Source organism: Babylonia areolata, chromosome 20 (assembly GCF_041734735.1).
Source record: "Babylonia areolata isolate BAREFJ2019XMU chromosome 20, ASM4173473v1, whole genome shotgun sequence".
Lineage (NCBI taxonomy): Eukaryota > Metazoa > Mollusca > Gastropoda > Neogastropoda > Buccinidae > Babylonia > Babylonia areolata.
In genome coordinates, this window is record NC_134895.1 from 40,494,324 (window position 1) to 40,520,777 (window position 26,454).

At 38.4% G+C, this 26,454-nt stretch overlaps 1 protein-coding gene across 1 annotated transcript in view; it reads left to right on the forward strand.

Moving 5' to 3' along the window:
- Window positions 1-256: 256 nt before the first annotated feature.
- Window positions 257-26,454, forward strand: part of LOC143294607 (uncharacterized) — a 31,788-nt gene continuing 5,590 nt past the window's right edge. The window contains exons 1-16 of the mRNA XM_076605983.1: window positions 257-287; window positions 1,942-2,027; window positions 2,938-3,026; window positions 6,692-6,726; window positions 7,583-7,725; window positions 8,407-8,462; window positions 9,679-9,742; window positions 10,740-10,844; window positions 12,163-12,235; window positions 14,296-14,447; window positions 15,643-15,702; window positions 19,396-19,693; window positions 21,632-22,015; window positions 22,973-23,081; window positions 24,911-25,013; window positions 25,781-25,826. Of these exons, the coding sequence (XP_076462098.1) occupies window positions 257-287; window positions 1,942-2,027; window positions 2,938-3,026; window positions 6,692-6,726; window positions 7,583-7,725; window positions 8,407-8,462; window positions 9,679-9,742; window positions 10,740-10,844; window positions 12,163-12,235; window positions 14,296-14,447; window positions 15,643-15,702; window positions 19,396-19,693; window positions 21,632-22,015; window positions 22,973-23,081; window positions 24,911-25,013; window positions 25,781-25,826 (1,834 nt within the window). The remainder of the gene's footprint in view (window positions 288-1,941; window positions 2,028-2,937; window positions 3,027-6,691; window positions 6,727-7,582; window positions 7,726-8,406; window positions 8,463-9,678; window positions 9,743-10,739; window positions 10,845-12,162; window positions 12,236-14,295; window positions 14,448-15,642; window positions 15,703-19,395; window positions 19,694-21,631; window positions 22,016-22,972; window positions 23,082-24,910; window positions 25,014-25,780; window positions 25,827-26,454) is intronic.

Here is a 26,454-nt window from a genome sequence, read left to right on the forward strand (position 1 = left end):
GTGGAATATTTCTTATTCTCTAAATCCCAACATCTATTACTGCTAAAGGCTTAGAATATTTCTTACTCTCTGTGTTACCTCATTGTGTATTGCTAAAGGCTCAGATCATGAATCTGTTAAGTATTGTGTTACATCTCCATTTGTACATTGTTGTTACCTGCACTTGTTTTCCTCCACTGTTATGGTGTGCAGACTTGAAACATTAAAATTGATTACCTGTGTATGGGCAACACTTTGTTTATTCTTGATATGTTACATGTCGGAGGTGTTGCAACTGCTGTTGGATTGTGAACCCAAGCACCTGAAGAACAACATTCTGAATCTGACATTGGAATGCCTTATAGTGAGGAGTTTACCTTTCTCTTTTTTTCTTTTTTTTTAACCTGGCATCTAGGTACATCTTCATTTGATTTTTTTTTAACCTGGCATCTAGGTACATCTTTATTTGATATTTAACAGCTGCAGCTAACATGTGGAATGGTTTTAACTTTAAGAAATTAATTTTGTCTCAAAACCAGTCCTGCATTGCACAGCATGCTTTCATCAGTGGTAAACATGAATGAAGTTTTATTTTATTTTTCTTTTGGCCAACATCATTGTCCTGTTCTATCTGGATCAGACCATACATTGAGAACAGTCCCATTAGATGCATAATATGGTCAAGAAAAAAGGTCTGTCCAGGGTCCATTAGATGCATAATATGGACAACAACAACAAAATAATTTTCCAGGTTCCCCTAATTTTTTGGAAATGGTTGATTTATGTTGTTCTTTTTTTTCCCTTGCATGTATGTATGTATAATCATATATGTGTGTGATTGTGTGAATGTGTTTATGTGCAAAGGTGTGTGCATGCATATGCCTTGTGTGAATGTGTTTATGTGCAAAGGTGTGTGCATGCATATGCCTAATGGATACAGTAGTATGGGGTGGCCAGATGCTTGTTGATCTTGAGTAAAGATTAAATTTTCTCTCTCCTCATTTTGTCAGTTTATCTGACTGAAGCATCCATCTCATAAATGTTATTTCTGTGTGTTTTCAGCCTCTTACATTTTATAGATAAAATCAATCTGTAATGAATGATTATATTCATTTTGTGATAATCCTTTTATATATTGATAGTCCTGTTGTGATTGTGGAATCTCATAGAGAAGAATGATACCTGTTTACTCTTTTGTTTTGTATACAAGGTAGACAGTTTTATCAACTAGATGTTTTGATGTGTTCAGTTGCTTACCAGTTTCCGTGTATTGGCCCCTAATTTTATTTCAGCTTTATCACAGTGCAAGGGAGATATTATGTGTACCATTATGTCTTATTTTATTTCTGTATGTAGTGCATTTTCTTATGCATGTTTTGTGTGTGTGTGTGTGTGTGTGTGTGTGCAAGCATGAAGTAGGGTATATGTTAACTTGCGAAAACCAAATTAACAATGACAAGGAATTGTTTCTTGCAGGCAGCAAGTGAACATGGGAAAAAATGTAAGTACTCAGTTTGCTTTGCATGGACATGAAGTGTGAAATTATAATGCTCATCTGTGTACAATATTCAAATATTACTCCTGTAAACTACAGGGAAATAAGTAGGAAAATAATATGATTGCGTCTTACATAAGGACGCTGTCTTTTAAAGTGTTAAAAGCAGTTCCTAAGAACTGTTAATTGATAATGGTTTTCAGATGTTTGATTCTGTTTGAAATAAACACATCTTGGCCGCCATATTTGTTAGTATCTGTTTTATGTGTTATTAGGATGCATTTGTTTTAAGCAGTGATATTGGGCAGATAATTTTCACTTATTTCCATTACTCTCATGACAACTTGAGGTTTAATTGTAGGACATTGTGGGGTTTGCCCTGTCTTATTTTTTTGTAAACTGGAAATGGATATTTTACCACCCTCACCCCATAAAAAAATCAATTGATGTGTGTGTTTGTAAAACAGGCAACAGCCTGGTGGTGTCCTCTGTTATCATCCAGTGTCTGGACATTGTTCTGAGTGAGCGCTTTGCCTTTCTCTCCAGAATGGAAGTAAGTGGTACACTGGAGCAAATATTAAACAAACAAAAACAGAAAAAAAACAACCAGCAACAAAACAAACAAATAAGAATGCCTTCAAATTCTCTTTTCCAACAAACAACACACACACACACACACACACACTCACACATACAGAGGCACATGCACAAGCGCATGTGCACACACACATGCACATAGAAGCACATGCATAGGCATAATATACACACTCATACACACATGCAGACAGGCACACGCACACGCACACGCACACGCACGCACATATATACACACAAACACACACGTGTGTGTGTGAGGGTGTGTGCGCATGTTTATATGCATCAAATATTACATGATGTGGAAAGAAACAAAATTGAAGACCACTAAACATACACACACACATAATATATACACACGGACTGCATACATGCACACTCACAAACGCACACACTCTCTCTCATGGATGCGCGTGTCCTCACACACACAAATACACCCACTCATATACACACATACATTAATTTTGAGCAGTATATAAATGTGAATTAATTCATTTTATTTTTTAAACAAACCATACAAACATGGATGCACACACACATATATACATACACATGCATATACACACACATACAGACTTGTCAATGGTTTTATGAATGTCATTTCTTGATATACTTTTTTCTGCCCTTTTCAACAGAATCTTTTATTTTTTCTGCTAAATATAAACAATGCATAACTGGCTGGATTGCTTTTAGGGGAAACATTTAATAAAAGATCCCCAAATCCCTCCCCCCCCCTCCCCCTTTACCCACCTGTTTGTATTTGTTGTTCCATTCTGTTTTTTGTCACTAGTATTTGAGCTCTTCTGGCTCATGTTTCATTTTCCTGCCTTTGTGTAGTCTCACCTCAGTTGTTTCAATTTTCCCTAAAGGTTCTGAGCAAAGTAAACCTCATCGTTGAGTCAGCAGACTTTGCAGAGAAAGAAAAATGTGTCCAGAAGGATAGTTGTTTGGAAAAGCTGTGAGTGCAGCAAGGTTGCATGCATGTTTTGTTGTCATACAGATACATGTATCAAATTTGCTTGGTCTGTGCATTTTTTGACTTGCATGAAAATAAGATAAGTCTGTGTTGAGTTTGTATGTGTGTGTGTGTGTATGTGTGTGTGAGTGGTTATCTTTGGCATTTTCTCAGTTTTTGCAGTAAGTGAAAAATCCGTAGTGCAGTATGATAACTTCTGAGCGAGGCCTGTAAATATGTTGCATGATTGTGAATGCTAAATATGAGTGAGAAATATTCAGCTTTTTTTTATATCAGAAAATTAACTCCTCTCTTAAAAAACAAAAACAAAACCATGAGCAGTCACTATGAGGAAATAATGTGATACGTGCTTATAAACATATTTAAAGTGCTTTGAGGTGTCGGAAAGTGCTATATTAACTCTATGGAGACATAGTTAACTCACTCAGTACGGCCAGTCCTCTCTTCTCCTCTACACAGACCCCTCGGATGTCCAGTGGGTGTCTGAATGACCCAACCTTTAGCTTCCGTCGTCAGAATTGTGGTATTCTTTGTCAACATTCACCTCTTCAGTATAAGAGCCTTCCGCTTGCAATATTTTGATGATGGTAATTGGGCTGAAACGCTGTTAACGTCGTCTCTTTCGCCGTTCGTATGGAGAGAGTTAAATAGTGCATGTAACTTTACTGTGACGGGCAAATATGAACACACTTTCACACAGAGACATACAAATTATATATCACTAGAAAGTTTACCATCTCTTCTTTTAACATTTTAAAACAGTTTTCTCATTAAATGCTGCTAAATATTTTTTTTCAGTATTTTAAATTATGTCACTAAATACTGAAAAACAAAAAAAAAAGAAAAAAGAAAAATAGGTATACTGTACCCACCAGGCATGTCATATCCATCAGCTAATCCACAAGGCAGCATAAGATGATTTTCTCACACAGTAAGGTTCCCTGATTTTCATGAATCAGTTTTAAGTCAAATGTTGCACAACAAACTGTCAAAAAAAATAAAATAAAAGATCACAACACTGGTTGGTTATGTAAAGATCAACCTCTCACCCAGTCCAGAAAAGTGTAGAAAAAAAAAGCCTTCAGAGTTTCAGAGTTTGTTTATTCCCATTAACTCTTTTGAGTCATAGAGAAACAAGGAAACATGACAATAACAGGATGACGGCCACAGAGGAAGAGCGAAGATAATTTAAAAAGAAGAAACAAAAGGGGGGATAATACAAATGGGGGAAAATAAAATGATATAAAAGGCCAAATGTAATCATCAGTCTGGTACAATGCAATAGAAATGGACAAATGCACAGATCACAACTTAGATTTACAATACGGCTCTGTATCAGACTAGTTGAACCTGAACTGGGAACTGGGGGGTTAGTTGGAGCATAGCATTAATAATGACATGGTGTAACAAAATAAAATACACAATAATTTGCATGTTATTTTAGCACCCATTTGCCAGTAATACTGGGATTGGTTTAATACATACAAGAGAAAAAAAGACATAAATATATATATATATATATATATATATATATATATATATATATATAGTTGTAAAAAGGTGTTTTTGAGAGAGTGGTTCGATTCTAATAGAAGAGAGAGGGGAACAGACAGGGGGATATAGGATCAACTAATGATGCACTCACTCACTTGCACTCACTCACTCTCTTCTCACATCAATAGCAGGGCCACATGGAGTGGTTTTTATAGAGTGTTTACTTTACAATACAGCACACACACTAAGCAGTTCACCCTACTTAGCAAAAGCAACACACACTAAGGCAGCACACACTGCCTACTTCAAGTACTTCCTACAAGCAGCGCACAGTAAAAAGATCATCCTACACCTAAAGCAGCACCTATAAGCAGCACACAGCCCAACAGGGATTTCCTTGTTCCTCACATCACTGATCAGTCAGTCACCCTGTGTCAGTCAGTTCTTCTGGGAGACAGCTGAGAACTGGCTGTGCTGACTGGTTTTATCCCTTCCCACAACATACTGAATTTTCACGCAGTTAACGGTCGAGGGGAAATAACTCAGTTTTTCCTAGACTGATCCCTTAAGACAGCCTGATTAGTTTCCCTTTAATTGAACACTGCTGAGTGTATGGGAAAAAAATCCGCGATCCGCCGAATCCAACACCAAAGCACCGGCGCATCTCCAAAGAGTTAATGTACTGTTGTTATTTTTATTGTTTGATGGACAAAGAAAATTGCCTGAGGGCACTGGAAGCTTCCATTGACATGGAGTGGGACCTGCATCTACACTCACATGCATCTGCACTCACAATATTGATCCTTCTCTCCTGTGTGTTTCTTAAAAAGACCAAAAAGATAAATAAATTAGAGTGCTTTACTGCTTGGACAGAGAGAAAATTAAAAGGGGTTGTGAAAACGTGTTGTTAGACTAGTAGTTGAGATGACTTGTGATAACTTTGACAAAGATCCTGTACAGTTTGGAAGAGAATTCAGAACAGCATATGAATCAGAGAGGGCATTCGTCTTGTTATATGCAAATTTGATGTTTAGGTGGTGTTGAATATGCTGTATGGTTGGAATTTGATTTAGATTCTTTTCATGCCTTTTTTTTAATTTTTATTGTTTTGTTTGAACTGTTTATGTTGTTTTTTGTTGTCTTTTTCTGTCATTTATTTCTTTTAAGTTTTTTTGTGTTTTATTTGTTTGAAAAATCACAGTTGTATACTTTTGCATCAAATTGATTTCCTTCGTCATTGAAGACTTATACTTTGTGTATTGATAATCTCTGCATTTCAATAAAATAATAACTAAGGTATTGCCTTTGTAGTTGAAAAAGACTCCATTCTTTTTACTTATGTTATTCACAGAGATGCCAACTATTATGATTTGGCCATATTTTGTTACACTCATTCACAGTTTGTTCTGATGTTACTCCAATGCCAAAATTGTTCTGACGAGTTTATTTTCAACTATATAGCATGGTCACACGCTTTCCTGTCATAACATTACCCAGACGTTCTTGACCTATCGATCATGAGGCCAGGGCAGTCACTACTAATCTTGGTCTCACATGATGATGCCCATCTAATTGCATGCTTATTTACATTGAAACAGCATTGAGAGGACCAATTAGCTTAATTGTTTGCCTGAACAAGAGAAAACGTGGCGAAAGCAAGTTACGTCTCGGTCAAACAGTGTTTGTGCCCAGTGGATTAAGCTGTAGAGTGCAAGGAAGCAGATGTGGCTTGTAGTCTGAGTGTTCCTACCAAATTTCCTGATTGTTACTATTGTTCCTACAAACATTTGACAGGGGTTGGCATCTCTGCATTCATTTGGTTGATTTTACAAGGTCTCAGGATAATATTGGTTTCTAGATTTACTTTTTTTTCAACACTGCTGACCCTAATCTGAAATTTGAGTATATGTTTGAACATGTTCTTCAGCTGCAGCTACTTGCATGTTCATTCCATTTTTGTAGAAATCATATACATGATTTTCAGTTTGGCGTTGTGTTATATTTTTCCATTCTGGATAGAATGCAATCCTAGGTTTTGTTGCCCAAGGATTATTTCAAGGAACCCCAATCAGCATGAAAGCAAAGTATAGTTTGGTGTGTGTTAACCCTTTTCTTTCGTACATTGTTTAATTTCTCTTGGATTGTGTTTGCAGGAAGCAAATGTTCCAGATGATCTTTGACATAGGAGGTATGTATGTTTTATGTATGCAGACGATTGTGTATATGTTTTGTTTGGTGAGTGCTACATGTTTGTGTTCAGGAGATAAGTGAGGGAGAAAATGAGTCTTCATGTGTGTGTGTGTGTGTGTGTGCGTGCAAATGTTTTCTTGTATGGTCCTTTGTAAGTTTACTCACATGCATGTTTCTCTGTATTAGGCTTGTATGTATGCAAAATGGCATTGCTTTGTATCTCCAGAGAAGATGTAGGGAGTGTTGATAATCTCTGCCTATTTCTATTTGTCTTTTAGTTGAATGTTGAAGTGAACACAACAGTTTAACAAACATGATAAAACAGAACCCACGGTCTGACAGTCTCGTCTGTTATTTTATAGATTTGCATTAGTCTGTCCTGTGTTTTTCAACTTTCTTCACATTGCACCTGATAATGCTAATTTGTGTAATTGATATGTCACATGTTCAAAGTATATATTCAGTGTTAATTATCTACACAAAGAATAACAGGCCATGATAATTGTATACAAAATGGTGTTAATTCATTACAGACATACAGTTAACACTTGGGTTCTGGCCGCACACTTGCACATGAAACCATTTTCTGCTATACTTGACAGTACCTAATATATGGTTTTACACAGGGTTTTAGTTTTAGAAGGAATTCTTTACACATTGTAATGAATATAACCAGCTGTATGTTTCATATTTGATTGATAGAGTGTGCTATTAAAAAAGTTCATAAAAACCAAAGTTTAGTGTACATGCTTCATATGCCTTTATTTTGATTACTATTATTATTATTGTTGTTGTTGTTATTGTTATTATGCAACCATGACTAGTCATTGAATGGGTGATGCTGTGTTGTGCAGATTATGAGTTCCAAGTGTGCATCATGGAGTTCCTTTTCCGGTTACTTCCACGGAAGCTTCGCCAGAAGTACTCATCACACTTGATTGAAGACTCAGATATCCTAAGGACATTCTTGGCACTGAAGGACAGCTGTTTTGAAGTGGTAAATTCTGCATCTTGGTCTGCGTTGATGCTCATGTACATGCACACCGTATACATGCATGCACATGCATCTACTCACACTCACTTATGTCCCTCTCACATATGTATGAATACACAAGTCCATCCACTTGCTCCCTAACACTTATGCTCAGATGGTGAGCATAAAACTGGTAAGTAAAGGGAAGCATATTACATGACTAGTACTTTATTCTTGTTGAACCCAGATATGAATACGAACTGTAGTGTTGAATCAAACTGCATTTTGTGAATAGCAAGAATACACTTGAGCTTGTTCATGGTTCACATAAGTATGTATATGTGATTTTGTGTGTGTCTGTGTCTGTGTGTACATGTGCTTGCTTCACATTACTTATGCAGTGAAGGTTAATGATCTGAGCTACTTTTAAAAATTTTATTTGTATGTTATGCATGTTATATTACTTAAACACATTTCTTATTCTCCATTGTCCCACTGGTCATGGTCAGCTTGTGGAGAAGCCACCTGATATTTTGTGTTCTGTTGTTTTGTCATGTGTTGCTTGTTTCTGTTTTGTCTGATTTTGTTTTGCCTAATTTTTGCACATTTTATGGTCAGGTAGATATCTTGAAATTAGCATGTTCAAGAGAAGTTATGAGGCTGGTGTCTGTTTGATTCTGATCGAATTGCTCTGGTTTTGTGCAGGATTGTCGCAAGTTCCTGAACCACCTGAACAGAATCCCCAGAGAAGAAGACAGAAAGTAAGTTTGTTTTTGTATTGGTGCCTGCCCAGTGTCTCCTCTTCTCCTGTGACATGCACTTCTTTCAGGGGCAGTGCTGCAAGGAGGAGGAGGCTGGGGATTGGAGGGCTTTTCTCCTTGTCCTCTGTCTGGCCAGGAGGCGGCTCTGACCCAAGGAGTGTAGAGTGGTGGCCTAGTGGTAATGCATCTACCTAGGAATCTGAACGCTCAGGATCAAATCCCACCCTTGTCAGTATTGTCTCTCCCTCCACTAGACCTTGAGTGGTGGTCTTGATGGTAGTTACTCAGATGAGACGATAAATCAATGTGCCGTGTTAAGTATGCACTCAGCGCACTTAGAATAATTCACGGCAACAAAAGGGTTGTCCCTAGTGTGGGATTCGATTGTGTGTGCTCAGATTCTCTCGCTTCCAAGGTTGACAAATTACCACTAAGCCGCCAATCCACTGGTCGTAACAAACTATGATGAAACTGGCATAACTGGCATGACTGAGTTACATTTAATACCCCAGTATTGTGTTTTCAAGGGTGAGCCTTTCTTTCGGTGATGGAACTGAAGCTTCTCTTTTTTCTCTGTGCCTTTCTCTTCTCTTCTGTCTTCCAGTGGCAGAGTGGTCATCGATTGTGACAGGGCGTTCAATCACCTTCACAATTTTACAGTGCAGTCATACTAATGAGGATTCATGGTATCAATTTTGGGTCATGAATTTGTGCATACAGACTTGTTACTGCAGGAGTATTTTACTTTTTGTGTGTTCAGGAAAAGCAATTGGAAAAAAAAGAATTGTTTGAGTGTTGGAATTGCTCCTGGTTTTTCTGTTTACCTATCAATATTTATGATAAGAAAATGAAAATCAAATACAATATGTCTACACAGTTTTAGGCAGTTGCAGCTCCCTCTCCTCCCTCTTTCCATCCGCAGTTTCCGAAGCTAACTACATGAATTGAAGCTTCTCTCTTCTCCCTCAGCCTCACACACACACACACACACACACACACACACACACACACACACACACACACACACACACACACACACATATGATACATATCCACCTTTGCACATTTGTATACGCACACACAAACACATAATCCCTGGCCCATTTTCAGTCTGTCTTTGTTTTCTTCTTTCTCTCACTCTCTCTCTCTCTTCGCTCTCTCAGACTTTTGACTGTTTTCACACAAGAGATGTGATTTAGCGTACCACAATCCATAGAACTGCTTTGGCTTTCAGGGTCTGCTCCTTTCCTTGTCAGAAGATCACATTGGGACCTATGGAAGTAAGAATCTTGTTCTATTGTTTACAAGTTTACTTCAGCTTTGAATATTTTATTTGTTTTGATATGGATAAGAATATTTTAAGAGACCACAAAATACCTGTTTCTGAATGTTGTAGATGTGGTATTGTTTTAACATGATTATTTATTGAAAATGTAATGATTTGTTGAAACATTTAATGGACTTTGGTGAGATGTCTGTCAGTAAGAAAACAGATATCTAACAAATATTAGAAAATTCATAAAACAGTCAATTATTCTCAAAACAGTCATGCTCCTCCCTGGGAGAGCAGCCTGAAATTCACTCAGAGAAATCAGTTATGACAAACATGAACAAACAGTAACAGAACAATGCAAAAAAAGCACCAAAAAACAAACAAACAACAAAAACTCTAAACAAACACAATAACAATACAAGAAAAACCTATGGACACAGATCGTTTTCTTTTCAATCGCCAAAGACGTGGAACAAGCTCCCTGATAACCTCCGTCATTCTGATTCCCTCGCATCTTTTAAATCTCGTCTCAAAACTCACCTTTTCCCTCAGCAATAAGTTCAATTGTGGAAGGTCCACTTCCTTTTCGTTAGGTGTGCTTGACTATGTGTGTATACATATGTATGTGTACATAACTACATGCATGTATATGAATGTGTATTCTGTGTGCGTGTGTTTATGTAAGTTTGTGCCTGCCTATATGTGCGTATGTGTTAGGGTAGCTGTTAGATACACATGTATGTTAAAATGTATGTATGCAGTGTGTGTGTGTGCGTGCGTGCGTGCGTGCGTGCGTGCGTGTGTGTGTGTGTGTGTGTGTGGTCACATTTTGGTGTGTGTATGTAACATAGATATAATGTTTTATGTTAACAAAAGCGTTTTTGTAAAGCACCTAGAGCAGATTTCTGGATAGTGTGCTATATAAGTATCCATTATTATTATTATTAAAAACCTGAGTGTAGAAAGCCAGTTGTTCCATGGATTGAGTACTGCCTGTCCCTCAGCTGCAGAAGCCGTGCGATGAGGGCTACACGGACTTCTGGCTGGACGTCAACCTGGGCAGTCGTAGACTGGTCATCTTCTGTGAGAACGCTCACCTCTCCAGCCAGGTAGACACGCCTTTATTGGAGCACTCAATCACCTTCACAGTTGTTAACAGCATAGTCATACTGATGAGGACTTGCAGTGTCACTTCGGGGTATTGGATTTGTGCACACAGACTGTAATTGTAGTAATGTTTTATTTTCTGAGACTGTGGTTACGAATGGCAGTTGAAAAACAGCAACAGTATTTCTTGTAAATGTGGGAATTATTTTCTGTTCTACTGTTTACTTATCTATATTTTATAACAACAACAACAACAAATATATATGGAATAATGATAATAATGACGATAATGATAAACAGTATATCTACTCAGTTTTAGAGAATTTCAGCTTCCCCCCTCCCTTTTTCCATACAGTGTTTCTGTAGCTTTCTAGATACATGTATTTATAAGTTAATAAGTGATGTGTAGGTTTTCTATCACTTTGATTCACTGTTTTACTGGGGTGGGAATGACTGGTGTGAAAGTGCTTGATTTGTTCTCCACACAAGATTCACCACTGTATAAAACATTTATTGTTGTACTAGGGTGTGAATGACTGGTGTGAAAGTGCTTTGATTTGTTCTCCACACAAGATTCACCACTGTATAAAACATTTATTGTTGTACTAGGGTGTGAATGACTGGTGTGAAAGTGCATTGATTTGTTCTCCACACAAGATTCACCACTGTATAAAACATTTATTGTTGTACTAGGGTGTGAATGACTGGTGTGAAAGTGCTTTGATTTGTTCTCCACACAAGATTCACCACTGTATAAAACATTTATTGTTGTACTAGGGTGTAAATGACTGGTGTGAAAGTGCTTTGACACAGGATTCACCACTGTATGGATGCATTTATTGTTATACAAATATGTTTACTTTGGAGGAAAGGGGTTAATACATGACTTATAGACTTGCTGGATTTTTAACCATATGATGGGTGAGGTGGCCAAATGGTTAGAACACAGGATTGTTGCCAGAGTTTCCTGAGTTCGATCCCTGCACCTGGTGGGTTACCCATCTCTCAGGTCAACATGTGTGTAGACCTGCTAGTCCCTGAATCCCCTTTGTGTATACCCATGCAGAAGATTAAATATGCATGCTGAAGATACTGTAGTCCATGTCAGCATTCGGTGGGTGATGGAAACAAGAACATACATAGCATGCATACCCCTGAAAATGGAGCATGGTTGCCTAAAAGGCAGAGTAAAATGGTCACACATGTAAAAGCCCTCTTGTACATGTAAGTGTACATGGGAGCTGCAGCCCACAAATGAAGAAGAAGAAGAAACCATATGATGTGTTGTATGATCCCGTGTTCCTGTTGTGTTCTGTGCAGGCAAGCATGTCTGAGGACTGCTGGGACACTGTGTCTGTGTGGTTCAGCGATGTCCACAAATTTGTCTGTCATGGTAAGATAGTCGTTTCACCTTCTTCCATTTTAGCGCACTGACACATCTGATTCCAATGAACTATGGAAGACATACCCAAGGGGAATAACTAGGTATACATTTAATGTGGAGAGAATTATTTCCCTTATTGTACAGACAGATACCCAAGGGGAATAACTAGGTATACATTTAATGTGGAGAGAATTATTTCCCTTATTGTACAACACCTTCCAGACATCTGCATGCCAAACAAGATGAAATTGTTCTGGGTAAGTAAACATTATGAACAGTTCATTTCAATAGGAAAATTTTGTAATTCTGTGTACACGATTTAGTTTTGTGTATGTTTGAGTATACATGCAAGGGAAATATTGTTATATGACATTTCTTTATATTTCATGAGTTAGAAAGACTTAAGAATTTTTTTTTTCATTGTTTGTTTGGAAAAAAAAGCCACCAAATGAATTTGACTGAATGGAGTTTGACTTTTAATGTTTCCTACAACTTAATTATGTAATGCATGTGTTGCTATACTGTATATCCCCACATTGGTCAGAGGATTAATTTTTCTTGATCTTGATTCTTGTATGAGAGAAGAGTATGTGTTGCTTGTGTGTATAAACCTCTGACATGGAGAGGGTGAGTGAGTAAGTGTATGTGTTGCTTGTGTGCATTTGTGTGTGCATGGGTTGTTGTGTATGTGTTTCTTTAACAGAGAGAGTGAATGAGTGAGTATATGTGTTGCTTGTGTGCATTTGTATGTGCGTGAGTTGATGTATGTCTGTTCCTTTAACAGAGTGAGTGAGTGTATGTGTTGCTTGTGTGCATTTGTGTGTGCATGGGTTGATGTGTATGTGTTCCTTGAATAGAGAGAGTGAGTATATGTGTTACTTGTGTGCGTTTGTATGTGCATGAGTTGATGTGTATCTGTTCCTCTGGCAGAGAGAGAGAGAGAGATTGGGAGTGAGTGTATGGTGTTGTTTGTATGCATTGATGTGTACAAGAGTTGTTGTATATTTGTTCCTTTAACAGAGTGAGTGAGTGTGTGTTGCTCGTGTACATTCATATTTGCATGAGTTGATGTGTATGTGTTCCCCTGGCAGAGAGATTGAGTGAGTGAGTGTTGGTGTTTCTTGTGTGCATTCATGTGTACAAGAGTAGTTGTGTATGTGTTTTTAACAGAGTAAGTGAGCATTTGTGTTGCACATGTACATTCGTATTTGCATGAGTTGATGTGTATGTGTTCCTCTGGTAGAGAGAGAGAGAGAGAGAGAGAGAGAGAGAGAGAGAGAGACTGTATGGTGTTGCTTGTATGCATTCATGTGTATAAGAGTTGTATATTTGTTCCTTTAACAGAGTGAGTGAGTGTATGTGTTGAGAGAGAGAGAGAGAGAGAGAGAGAGAGAGAGAGAGAGAGAGAGAGACTGTATGGTGTTGCTTGTATGCATTCATGTGTATAAGAGTTGTATATTTGTTCCTTTAACAGAGTGAGTGAGTGTATGTGTTGCTTGAGTACATTTGTATTTGCATGAGTTGATGTGTATGTGTTCCTCTGGCAGAGAGATTGAGCAAGTGAGTGTTTGGTGTTTCTTGTGTGCATTCATGTGTACAAGACTTGTTGTGTATGCATTTTTAACAGAGTAAGTAGCATTTGTGTTGCACGTGTACATTTGTATTTGCATGAGTTGATGTGTATGTGTTCCTCTGGTAGAGAGAGAGAGAGAGAGAGACTGTATGGTGTTGCTTGTATGCATTCATGTGTATAAGAGTTGTATATTTGTTCCTTTAACAGAGTGAGTGAGTGTATGTGTTGCTCGAGAGAGAGAGAGAGAGAGAGAGTGAGTGAGTGTATGGTGTTGCTTGTATGCATTGATGTGTACAAGAGTTGTTGTATATTTGTTCCTTTAGCAGAGTGAGTGAGGGTATGTGTTCCTCGTGTACATTTGTATTTGCATGAGTTGATGTGTATGTGTTGGTCTGTGTCTGGTAAAGAGAGAGAGAGTGAGTGAGTGAGTGAGTGTATGTGTTGCTTGTGCGCATTAACTTGCACAAGAATCACTGTGTATGTGTTGCTGTGACAGAAGAGGGAGGGGTGCTGCACAGCCGGATCCATCTGAAGGCCACGGCCAGGTGTGTCCCACGTGGAGCCGACTGTGACGGCCGGCCTGTCCTGTACGTAGTGACCCACCCTCAGCACAACCTGCAGGCAGCCCTGGGGAGACTGTTCTCTCACGTTAGTGTGTTCCTTCACTGTGTTGGAAAGACTGGATTTGATGATAATGATGAAGCAGAAAAAAAAAAAAAGAAAACAGAAAAAAAAATCAAACCCAACACAGTAGTGTTTTCCTTTCCTTTTTAGGAAAGACTGTAGCTGATGATGATGATGATGATAGAGAGAGAGAGAGAGAGAGAGAGAGAGAGCACAGAATGGGAATCAGAATCAATTTTAATGTCAGTCAAACCTTAACAAGGCTTATAAGACATGCATGCACAGTCACATATACCACACACAAAAAGTGATTTAACAATGAAATAATAAAATGAATAAAATAAGATATAGAATAAGAGATTGAATTTCTTCTCCATGTTATGTCATTTTTGTGAACTAACTTCTCCATGCTATGTCATTTTTGTGAACTAACTTCTCCATGCTATGTCATTTTGTGAACTAACTTCTCCATACTATGTCGGTTTTGGCAGCAGTTATTGACAAATTTTACAAACATTCCAACAAGCACTGTATTGTTTTCCTTCAGTGTGCAGGAAAGACAGGATTTGATGATAAAAAAATATTTTAGAAAATTAGTGTTTTCCAGTACTGTGTAGGAAAGACTAGAGTTTATAGGTGACAAATAAAAGTATATTAGTGCTTTCCTTCACTGTGTAAGAAGGACTGAATTTGATGATGAGAAAAATGAATAAAAGACTGTCCTGCAGAAAGTATTCTCTTGTGCTAGTGATTTCATTCACTGTCTGGGAAAGACTGGATTTGATGATTAAAAAACAGGTAGATAAAAGACTGCTCTATGAAGACTATTCTTTTGCATTCCTACACTGTGTAGGAAAGACTTGATGTGATAATGGAAACAATAACTTCTTGTCTTTGCTGTTTGAGTAATCAGATTAGGTTGGGTTGGGGTGGGGGTGGGGGTGTTTTTTTTTCAAATTATTTGAGAAGTTTGAATGAATGAAAGTTGTCACCTGCGCAAAAAAATGTTTAACACCTTACTGGTTTCAATGTCAATGCTGTTTAAAGTTTTCCAGTCTTGTGTATTTGCAGTGTGGAGAACGAATAATGGTGTTTTGTTTTTGTTTTTGTTTTTTTTAATGAAGGAGATGATACACTTTACTTAAGACTTAAACAGCAAATTTAAAGAAAACCCAAATAATTGTGATTGACATGTAAATCCTTTCATGATGAATTTCAGAAGAAAGTCTCAGATGCTACAAAGCCAATCCGCTTCATGACTGAAACTACATCACTGGAGGTTAGTCATCCTCCTGTGTGTTTGTGTTGAGTGTGTGTGTGTGTGTGTGTGTGTGTGTGTGTGTGTGTGTGTGTGCACCTTTAGTATGAATAATTTCTATGTTCAAATGTGTTCATGTTATCATCCTTTCCTGTACAGAGTTTTGTGGAAATTTGAATTAGAAAAAATAAAGTTATGGTAACTGTAAAGAATGGGTATCTACCCAGCATGGAATCGATACCTACCAAGCAAAGAATGGATATCTTCCCAGCAAGGAATGGGTATATAACATTGAATGGATATCTACCAGTAAAGAATGGGTATGTACCAGCAAAGAATGGGTATCCACCCAGAGAATGGGTATCTTCCCAAAATAGTCCCCCCTTGCCTGCCCTTCCTGTCTTTAGTTTCTACAGTTTTAGAGTTATGTATGCGTGTGAATGACTGGTGTGAAAGCGCTTTGGTTTGTCTCTGCACAAGATTCAGCGCTATATAAATACCATTATTATTATTATTATTATTATCTACCTAGCAAAGAATGGGTATCTACCTGTCTTATGTAAAAGGCGGGGGCTTGTGTGTGTAAAACTGAAAGGGCAAGACTGAGTTTAAGAGCATGATGAAGATTGCCTTTCAGAATGTTTGTTTGTTTAGGTTTTTTCTGGAAGCTGCAAAATATTTGTTTTGTCAGATTAGTATGTTGATTCAGCAGAGCTTGGTTTTTGGATCAGCCTGTCTAAGCGTATAATTTTGATTGTACTTGATGGTTTTGATGCTGGTTTTTTTTTTGTTGTACTGGCAACTGGAACTGAATAGCAATCAAGTCATGGGATGAATCATAACAGAAATTGTTATTGTGTTTAATTGTTTGGTTCTTGTCACAGCCATCAAATCAAATGTGTACTATTGTTGGAACATAATCGTTACATTGTTCCAGAGTTTAATTGTTTTAACACAAATATTAAAAGCTCTAGAAATAGTGTAGACCCGCCAGCCACTTCAACATGTTATCTTGGATAGGTGAGCTACCTTTATATGTATAGTATTGTATCACTATATAGATCTCTAGAGACCTAATGTTTGGGAAGAGTCACTGTAGATATAAACGTAAAGATCTTTAGTGCCAGAAGTCAAGGTTGTTCTGCAAATGTCAGTAGAGAACAATCTGTGTGATTGTTGGAACCTTGAGTTGTGCTTGATTCGTTCTAGTAGGGATCAGTTTCGTTGTGTTCTGTGTATGTTCTGGCTTTAGACTCCTGAAACGGGGGAGTGACAAGTTAGATATATTTATTAGCCCAATAATCCCAGTGAAAATCCTTTAGGATTAGGATTCCAAGTGGGCAAGAATTCGTCTGTCCTGTCAGTTTCGTGTGTTGAGGTGGCGGGTTACTACTTCAGGCTGGGCCGTGGGCTGTGCATTGTGGAGATTCCAGGGTTCATTTCCTGTGCCCCATCTTATACCCCATTTCTACTTATCATTTCCCCTGCACCCCTGCTCCTCCCCTTCTGGGATCTATGCCTGTAAAGCGAATGGCCAGCCTGTGCGTCAGCTGTGGGGTAGGCTTCGGACAGGCATTATTTTATTATATGGAGAAGGAACTGACATCACGATTTTTGTGGACGCTATCCTGGTAAAAGAAGTTTTATTATTTGTATTTCCCTGGGCGGTTCGAGGAGGAACTTGACGGAAGGATATGGATTAATTTAGTAACCTGTATAAGGGTCAAAGGACTTGGTTGAGCGAATGTGTATGAATGTGTGTTAGAGTAGATGTATGATTGAGAGAGTGCAAGGTGTGTCGGAGTAGAGTAAATATTAAAATTTGATGTCATGGGTGAATGAATAAATGTTTATATGACTGGTTATTAAGCCCTTGTCATTGTTGATATTTTGTATGTACGTCTATATCTATGTTCGGGGCTAAGGGGGCATATATTATCTAATATCGCCTATTTCTTTTCTTGACTGTCCATCTCTAACTCCATAGGGTTCTTCTCTTCTCACCTCTTTAAACTTCATCTATCCCCTCCAAACTATCCTCTCCTCATTAGATCTGCTTTCTGACAGTTCTATTTATTGAACAAAAAAAAATCTGTATAATCATGTGCCTTGAGCATTGTTGTCATAATGGTTGGCGCAGTATATTAAAAGTATGATAATTGTTGTTATATTGTTTTGATCTTAATGCTTCTTTTGGGGATGGTTTGTTGTTCACAAGCTGTTAGCCCCAAAGTGTTTTTTGTCATCAGCTACTCTTAATAAAAAAATTAAAAAAAAATTCTTCAGAATATTTTGATGATATTTGTTCATACTTACAAGGCATCACATAATAGCATGAAGTGCACTAAGACATGATAATCATGATTATGCATTACTTATTCATTTACATGAATACAAGGATTTTTGAGTGAAAATAAAACAATAGAAAGATTGGTCATATTTGTAGGATAGATTGATGAATATTATAGATCCATAAATGAATAAATAGATAAAGAAGGGGAAAAAAGAAGAGACCCACCCTTTAGCCACTTTTTCTCTCATCATTTTTTTTGTCTTTCTTTCTGTTTTCCTTTTTGTGTTGTTTGAACATTTTACACAAAACTGTGGAATGAAGGACAAAAGTGATGTTACCTATAATCACATATATCCAAGCATAATTCATAACATTGCACAGGAAAAGGATAGAAAAAACTTATCAGTAGATTCTGTCATTTAGACAGAAAAACCCTTTCTTATATATAAAGGATTATATCAAACGCAAACAAAATGAAAAAAACAACAACAAAAAACCCCCCAACAAACTCCAAACACATTGAATACACAGCTACACCTTGTTGATGAGTATTTTGTCATAAATGAGCTGTCAGTCCAGAACTGACTTTTGTCACCAACTAAACTAAAAACAGTCATATTGGTTGTGTCCTTTTCCTGAACTCTTCATGGCTGACAGCCTGGATACTGAAACCAACTTACAAAGGTTTAGTTTTGAATGAACTGATGATCAGTCATCAGTGCATACATTTTTTTTTTTTTTTTTTTTTGTATCAGTGTAACATAATACCATGTAATATAGTGTGCGTATGTGTTAGGGTAGCTGTTAGATACACATGTATGTTAAAATGTATGTATGCAGCGTGTGTGTGTGTGTGTGTGTGTGTGTGTGTGTGTGTGTAGTCACATTTTGGTGTGTGTATGTAACATAGATACGATGTATTATGTTAACAAAAGCGTTTTTGTAAAGCACCTAGAGCAGATTTCTGGATAGTGTGCTATATAAGTATCCATTATTATTATTATTATTATTATAGTGCAGTGCTTAATCATATCATAAACATATGTAAGCATGTGCATGGATGCGTGTGTACAAATGTATATATGTATGTATATAGTCATATATGGATGGATGCATGGATATATGTGTGAATGGAGGTGTTTTTTTTTTTTTTTTTGTTGTTGTTGTTTGTTTTGTTTTGTTTCTATGTTAATGTTTTACAGAAACCTGGTGTGGGCTCTCAAGGCCTGATGAGCATGTTTGGTTTATGTGAAGTTCAAGGATCCTCTTTCAGGGTTTTTTGGGGGTTTTTTTTGTTTTTTTTTCAAAAGCAGATGTGGTGTTGCACATACATCTTTGAAACTGAAACTTTGTGAACTGAACAAGGAAATAATGAATGAATAAATAAGCAATCAGAGTGGTTGAACATTTCATCTCCACAGGGATCTGAAGGCCTGGACTCTGCAGACAGCGAGGAACTTGGCGTTCGGGGAAAAACTGCAAGAGGACAAGAGAGACCAGGGCTGACAGGTTTAAAGAACACCAAGATGGCACAGCCATTTCCGCTGCCTGGCCCACACCCCTCACATGGAACATCGGTCAAAGTGTCCACCCCGGTGGGCCCAGCAGTCCGCTCCCATTCGCAGGAAGGCTACTGGATGAAGGCGTCGGTTCCTTCAGATATTATGGCCACGCCAGCCAGTACTGTCTCTGTGCACTCCTGTGCGAGTGGCATCAGAGGTGAGGTTCCTTGTGTCTCTGTGCACTCCTGTGCTAGTGACATCATATGTGAGGTTCCTTGTGTCTCTGTGCACTCCTGTGCTAGTGACATCAGATGTGAGGTTCCTTGTGTCTCTGTGCACTCCTGTGCTAGTGGCATCAGATGTGAGGTTCCTTGTGTCTCTGTGCACTCCTGTGCTAGTGGCATCAGATGTGAGGTTCCTTGTGTCTCTGTGCACTCCTGTGCTAGTGACATCAGATGTGAGGTTCCTTGTGTCTCTGTGCACTCCTGTGCTAGTGACATCAGATGTGAGGTTCCTTGTGTCTCTGTGCACTCCTGTGCTAGTGACATCAGATGTGAGGTTCCTTGTGTCTCTGTGCACTCCTGTGCTAGTGACATCAGAGTGAGGTTCCTAGTGTTCTGTGCACTCCTGTGCTAGTGACATCAAGGGAGGTTCCATAGTCTTGATTTTGTGTATCTGTCTAGTGGCACAGATATGAGAGTTATTTTTTCTTGTGATACTCCTGTGTCAAGTGTAGAGCTAGTTTTTTCACTTGCATCTGTGCTGTGACATCAGAGGTAGGTTTCTTTATGTCTCAGTTGCAAATCGGTGCTTGGACATCAGAAGGTCGGGTTCCTTGTTTCTTGTATCCTGTGCTAGAGGATTAGATGTTGAGGTTCTTTTGTCTCTGTGCATCCTGTTGCTGTGGTCATCAGAGCGAGGTTCCTGGTATCAGATCTTGATTTTGTTTTATTTCTACGGCAAACAGACTATGAGGATATATTTTTTTTATTTATTGATGACCTCCTTGTCAAGGTAAGCTTCAGTTTTTTCATTTGCATTGTGTGGAAAATATTGTATTTCTTTTTATGTCATAACAGATTTCACTGCATGAAGAAATTCAGGCTGCTTTCCCCGGGGAGACCATATCAGTACAGTGCGGCGTCATGCCTTTTTTTTTTTTTTATTCATTGTCTGCAAGTGTATGTGTTTTACTGCCAGAGTTGACATTTCTAAAGAATTTTGCACTGAACAGTCCCTGTGTTGCTGTGGGTTCTTTTACAAGCTGCACATGCGAACATGCTTTATCATCTCATCCAGAAGACTATCAGCTAGATCATTGCTTAAGGTCTGGTGGTGAGGGGGATAAAAATCCTGGTCCATGTGAGACTGAAACCTGTGGACACTCTCTTCCTAGTTGGGCACATTCCCACTGGGCCACCTGTCCACTTTCTTGAAGCTGGGAGGAAGGTTGCATAAAGGTTACGGCTCTTACCTGCCATTACAGTGTCTGTGAGGGTCTGGGTTCAAATCCTTGTCTTGCCTTTTCTCCCAAGATTGACTGGAAAATCAAACAGAGTGAAATTGTGTGTGTGTGTGTGTGTGTGTAGTGAATGGAAATTATGTCTGTGTGTCTGTGGTGATTGGAAATTATGTCTGGTGGTTGGAAATTATGTCTGTGTCTATGGTGATTGGAAATGAAGTCTGTGGTGATTGGAAATTATGTGTGTGTGTCTGTGGTGATTGGAAATTATGTGTGTGTGTCTGTGGTGATTGGAAATTATGTGTGTGTCTGTGGTGATTGGAGATATGTTTGCGGTGATTGGAAATTATGTGTCTATGGTGATTGGAAATTATGTCTGGGATGGTTGGAAATTATATCTGTGTGTCTGTGGTGATAGGAAATTATGTCTGTGTATTTATTGTGATTGGAAATTATGTCTGTGTCTGTGGTGATTGGAAATTATGTCTGTGTCTGTGGTGATTGGAAATTATGTCTGTCTGTGGTTATTGGAGATTATGTCTGTGTCTATGGTGATTGGAAATTATGTTTATGGTGATTGGAAATTGTGGTGACTGGAAATTATATCTGGTTGTCTGTGGTCATTGGAAAATATGTCTCCATCTAAGGTGACTGGAAATTAGGTCACTATGTCTGCGGTGTTCTTTGCACCAGAAAACATGAGGAGAGCCAACACATTCCGTGCGGACACCACGCCATGCAGGAAGAAGGTGAAAACTCCTGTGGTGACTGTGAAAAAGCCAGTGACCGCACCTGCCAAAACGGACACGAGAGTGGCTAGTCCTGACAAAATGGGGACCACAGTGACCACACCTGCCAAAATGGACACGGGAGTGGCTAGTCCTGGCAAAATGAATGCTACAATGACCGCACCTGCCAAAATGGACAAGAGAGTCGCCAGTCCTGGCAAAACAGAGACCAGACTGACCATACCTAAGAAGCAAACCCGAACAAGTGCTAAGACCAAGTTCGCTCCACCAGCTGCAGATCACTACAAGCTGCCAAATGAACAGCAAGCAGTGAATACAGAACAAAGGGGTAAGCTGTCTGTATGTAGAAAGATATATTGTCAGTGAGCAGCAAGATATTTGGATAATTGTGCAGCATCCTGTTTACCATTGTGAAATTTTCTTTTCCTAATGAAAAATAAAAAACAATAAAATCAGAATCAGAATAAATTTGTTTACTTTAGGAAGAGTAATTGAATGTGCCGGATTCTGTGATACATACAGATTACAAGAAGAACGGTTAGATTTGGCATACACATCATTATATAACAAAATCACACAAAACAGTCATAGCAAAATCAGCCTGATAAAAAATCCACCTTTGCACTATTCATAACTGACACCCATGCACACACACACACACTTTTTGCATATACACATGCATAACATATTGTACAAATATGGTGAGGAAGTCAGTATAAGACAATACCATGCTGTAAAACACACAAACGATGTTAAGTAAATAAGGCATAGAAACAATAAATACAGGCATAGAAAGATCAGATTACAACAGTAAAATTAAACAGGAAGCATCTCAGTTCAAATTCAGAATTCAGCATAAAAGAAAGATCAGATTACAACAGTAAAATTAAACAGGAAGCATCTCAGTTCAAATTCAGAATTCAGCATGAAAGCATCAGTTTCACAATAAAGTTAACATCTCAACTTCCTGAAATAAGACTAAGCTGTAAATTACTTCCCATTGCAATGGAGAAACCATTGATCATATAACTCTCACTTTGCTGTTGGCCCACCTCTAAGTAAAGTTTGATTCATTGTCTATAACTGTCCCTCGATATTTATACTCATTCACATGCTATGAGAAGTGTTGCATTTGAACACATGATTGATGTGTGTTAATGTTTTCTTGCTTACTGTTTCTGGTTTATGTGTGTGTCTGTGTCTGTGTCTGTGTGTGTGTGTATGTCAATGTATGAAAACATGATGCACATAAACCAACAGACATTAGCATGTGTGTGTTACACAGGTGAGAAAGACCAGATGGAGGACAGTCCTGTGAACATTGTGATACCAGACTCTCTGCCATTTCCCTCACAAATCAGTAAACCTTCACGGCAAGAGACCACCAGTAAAAGGTAATATGAACAGATACACACACACACACACTACTCAACCAAAATACAAACACCTATGTGAACAGATACACACAGCTCCACCAAAGTACAAACACCTATATGAACAGATACACACAGCTCCACCAAAGTACAAAAACCTATATGAACAGATACACACAGCTCCACCAAAGTACAAAAACCTATATGAACAGATACACACAGCTCCACCAAAGTACAAAAACCTATATGAACAGATACACACAGCTCCGCCAAAGTACAAACACCTGTATGAACAGATACACACACACTACTCAGCCAAAGTACAAACACCTATACGAACTAATACACAGCTCCGCCAAAGTACAAACACCTGTATGAACAGATACACACACAGCTCAGCCAGAGTACAAACACCTCTATGAACAGATACACACAGCTTGGCCAGAGTACAAACACCTGTATGAACAGAGACACACACACTACTCCGCCAAAGCACAAACACCTATATGAACAGATACACACACAGCTTGGCCAGAGTACAAACACCTGTATGAACAGATACACACAGCTTCGCCAAAGTACAAACACCTGTATGAACAGATACACACACACTACTCAGCCAAAGTACAAACACCTATACGAACTAATACACAGCTCCGCCAAAGTACAAACACCTGTATGAACAGATACACACACAGCTCAGCCTAAGTACAAACACCTGTATGAACAGATACACACACAGCTCAGCCTAAGTACAAACACCTGTATGAACAGATACACACACAGCTTGGCCAGAGTACAAACACCTGTATGAACAGATACACACACAGCTTGGCCAGAGTACAAACACCTGTATGAACAGATACATACACAGCTCAGCCAAAGTACAAACACCTGTATGAACAGATACACACACAGCTCTGCCAAAGAAAAAAAACACTGGTTGTAGTGAAATACCTTTTGCATCACTGGACTTTTCAATCAGCCAAGGTTTTTGATAAAGCTATCACTGCTTGGAGCGTTGGCCTAGTGATAATGCGCCTGACTAGAAAGTGAATGTCTGTTGGTTTTAGTCCATAAAACAGACCAGGTTTTTGCTCTCCCCCTCCATCTTGATCAAGAGTGGTGGTCAGGGTGCTAGTCTTTCACATGCAGTGATGAACTGAGGTAAAATGAAATGTCATATTTCACTCTCCTAGCCTCATTGTTCTTTCATTTCAGATCAAAAATCCATCGAGGCAACCATGCATTAGTTCTGTATCATCTGTATATTCTGTGCAGCATATTCAAGACTAAAAGGCTATACCAGTCTTGAATAAAAGTTGATCTGTATGTACACATTTCTTCTGTTATTGCTGCTGTGTGCAAATGTCAGATGATGGGTCCAGGGACAGGGCAGGAGCTTCCTTATCAAATGTGACCTTTCAAACTGGGCTCACACTTTATGGTGTGTATCTACTTCTGCATGAGTGGTGCGTTTGATGTGTCCCTGACCACAAACAAAAGAGGCAAAGAGGTATTGTTGCACCGGTGTTCAAAGACACAGGAAATTGTTGTGTTGGTGTTCAGTTACTCATCCTTTCACTCAACTGCATATTGCTAAAGACTGAGACACACACACTATGAATGCAACACAACACACTCACAAAGCAACAAGTTGATGAAAATAAAAGCAAGGAGGAAGGAGAGAGGGAGAGATGGATGGATTCAGATACTGATTACATAATTATTGACATAGAATCAAATAGATGTTAAAAACATACAAAGCACTTACCAAAGCCTTGAAGGCACTCACTTTGTCACATGCATGACTGTGTGGAGACAAACGGTTGCTTTGCGGTGACTTGCAGACCCAGGAGGGGAAAAGACCCACACAGTGGAAACACAGTCACTGAGCAAGTAAAGGACCCGGCATCTTCTTCCCTGAATGCTGGCGCAGCTAGACCTTCAAAGGTACTTGTGTAATATTCATCAGTTGTGTTGGTTTGACTATGTGGTATCGTGAAAATGTGCTCAATTTTATTGTAACGTGTTTACAGGTTTTTTTCTTCTTTTTTTTTTTTCTTTTTTTTTTTTTCATCTCTGTCTCATATCATTCTTACAAGCATGGGTTCTTTGTTTTAGATTATGCAGTGTGCTGTGCATTGTTCATTGTATGCTGTTTTGTTGTATTCTTATTTCATCATCATGAATTAAACCTGAGAAATCTTTTAAAAAAATTATTAATTTTTTTAAGCAGTTGTGTTGGTAGATTGGAGGTCGGTGACCAGTTTATTGCTCATTGAGTTTGAAACTTTGTGGGTGACACTGCTAAAACGCTGTGGGTGACACTGCTAAAATGCTGTGGGTGACACTGCTAAAACACTGTGGGTGAGACTCTTGTGTACTGCTAAAACGCTGTGGGTGACACTGCTAAAATGCTGTGGGTGACACTGCTAAAACGCTGTGGGTGAGACTCTTGTATAGCATGAATTAGTGTTCAGCCAATATCAGTAAAATGTGTTGTTTCTGTAAATGACTGAACCCACATTTACTTTCTATGTGTTCAGAAGGCAATGTGACCATTATTCATGAAGTATACAACATTATTTTTGGGAAAAGAAGTTGTGGGTTGATTTGATTCAACAACATGTTTATTATCATGGAAACTGTGTGTGTGTGTGTGTGTGTGTGTGTGTGTGTGTGTGTGTGTGTGTGCTCTTGCTTGATATTTTGTTCAGAATCCAAGATCTCAATCTTCTGACAAGCTGAAAAAAACACAAGAAGGTAACTTTACTGCTGATGTATTTTAAGGAAATATACTGTTTTAGAAAATTAAGTTGTCACTTGATTTAAGTTTTCTTGTGCATTTGATTGGGTTTAGTAAAATAGTCTGATTATGCTATTATATGTCTAAGTCTAGTCATTAAATTCTGTAAAATGTTACTTGATAGTGTAATGCTCTTAGGCAGAAAGAAAGATATTTGATGTTATAAATGTGGTTATACCTTTTCACTAACATAATGATATACTTGTCTCAAATACTTCATCCACTACACATTGCATTCATTGGTACTGTTTTATGAAAATTTCTTAATTATATTTAGGACACTAATATACTTATTGATGAACACATCATCCATTTTTCACCAGTTTCTTCATTTCTCCCTTACTCGCACACAGACACACGTACACCACACACACAAACACACACCACACACACACACACACATGTACACCACACATACACACACACACAGACACACGTACACCACACATACACACACACACACACACACACACACACACACACACACACACACACACACACACACACACACACACACACACACACACACACACACACACACACACACACATACACACACACACACACACACACACACACACACAC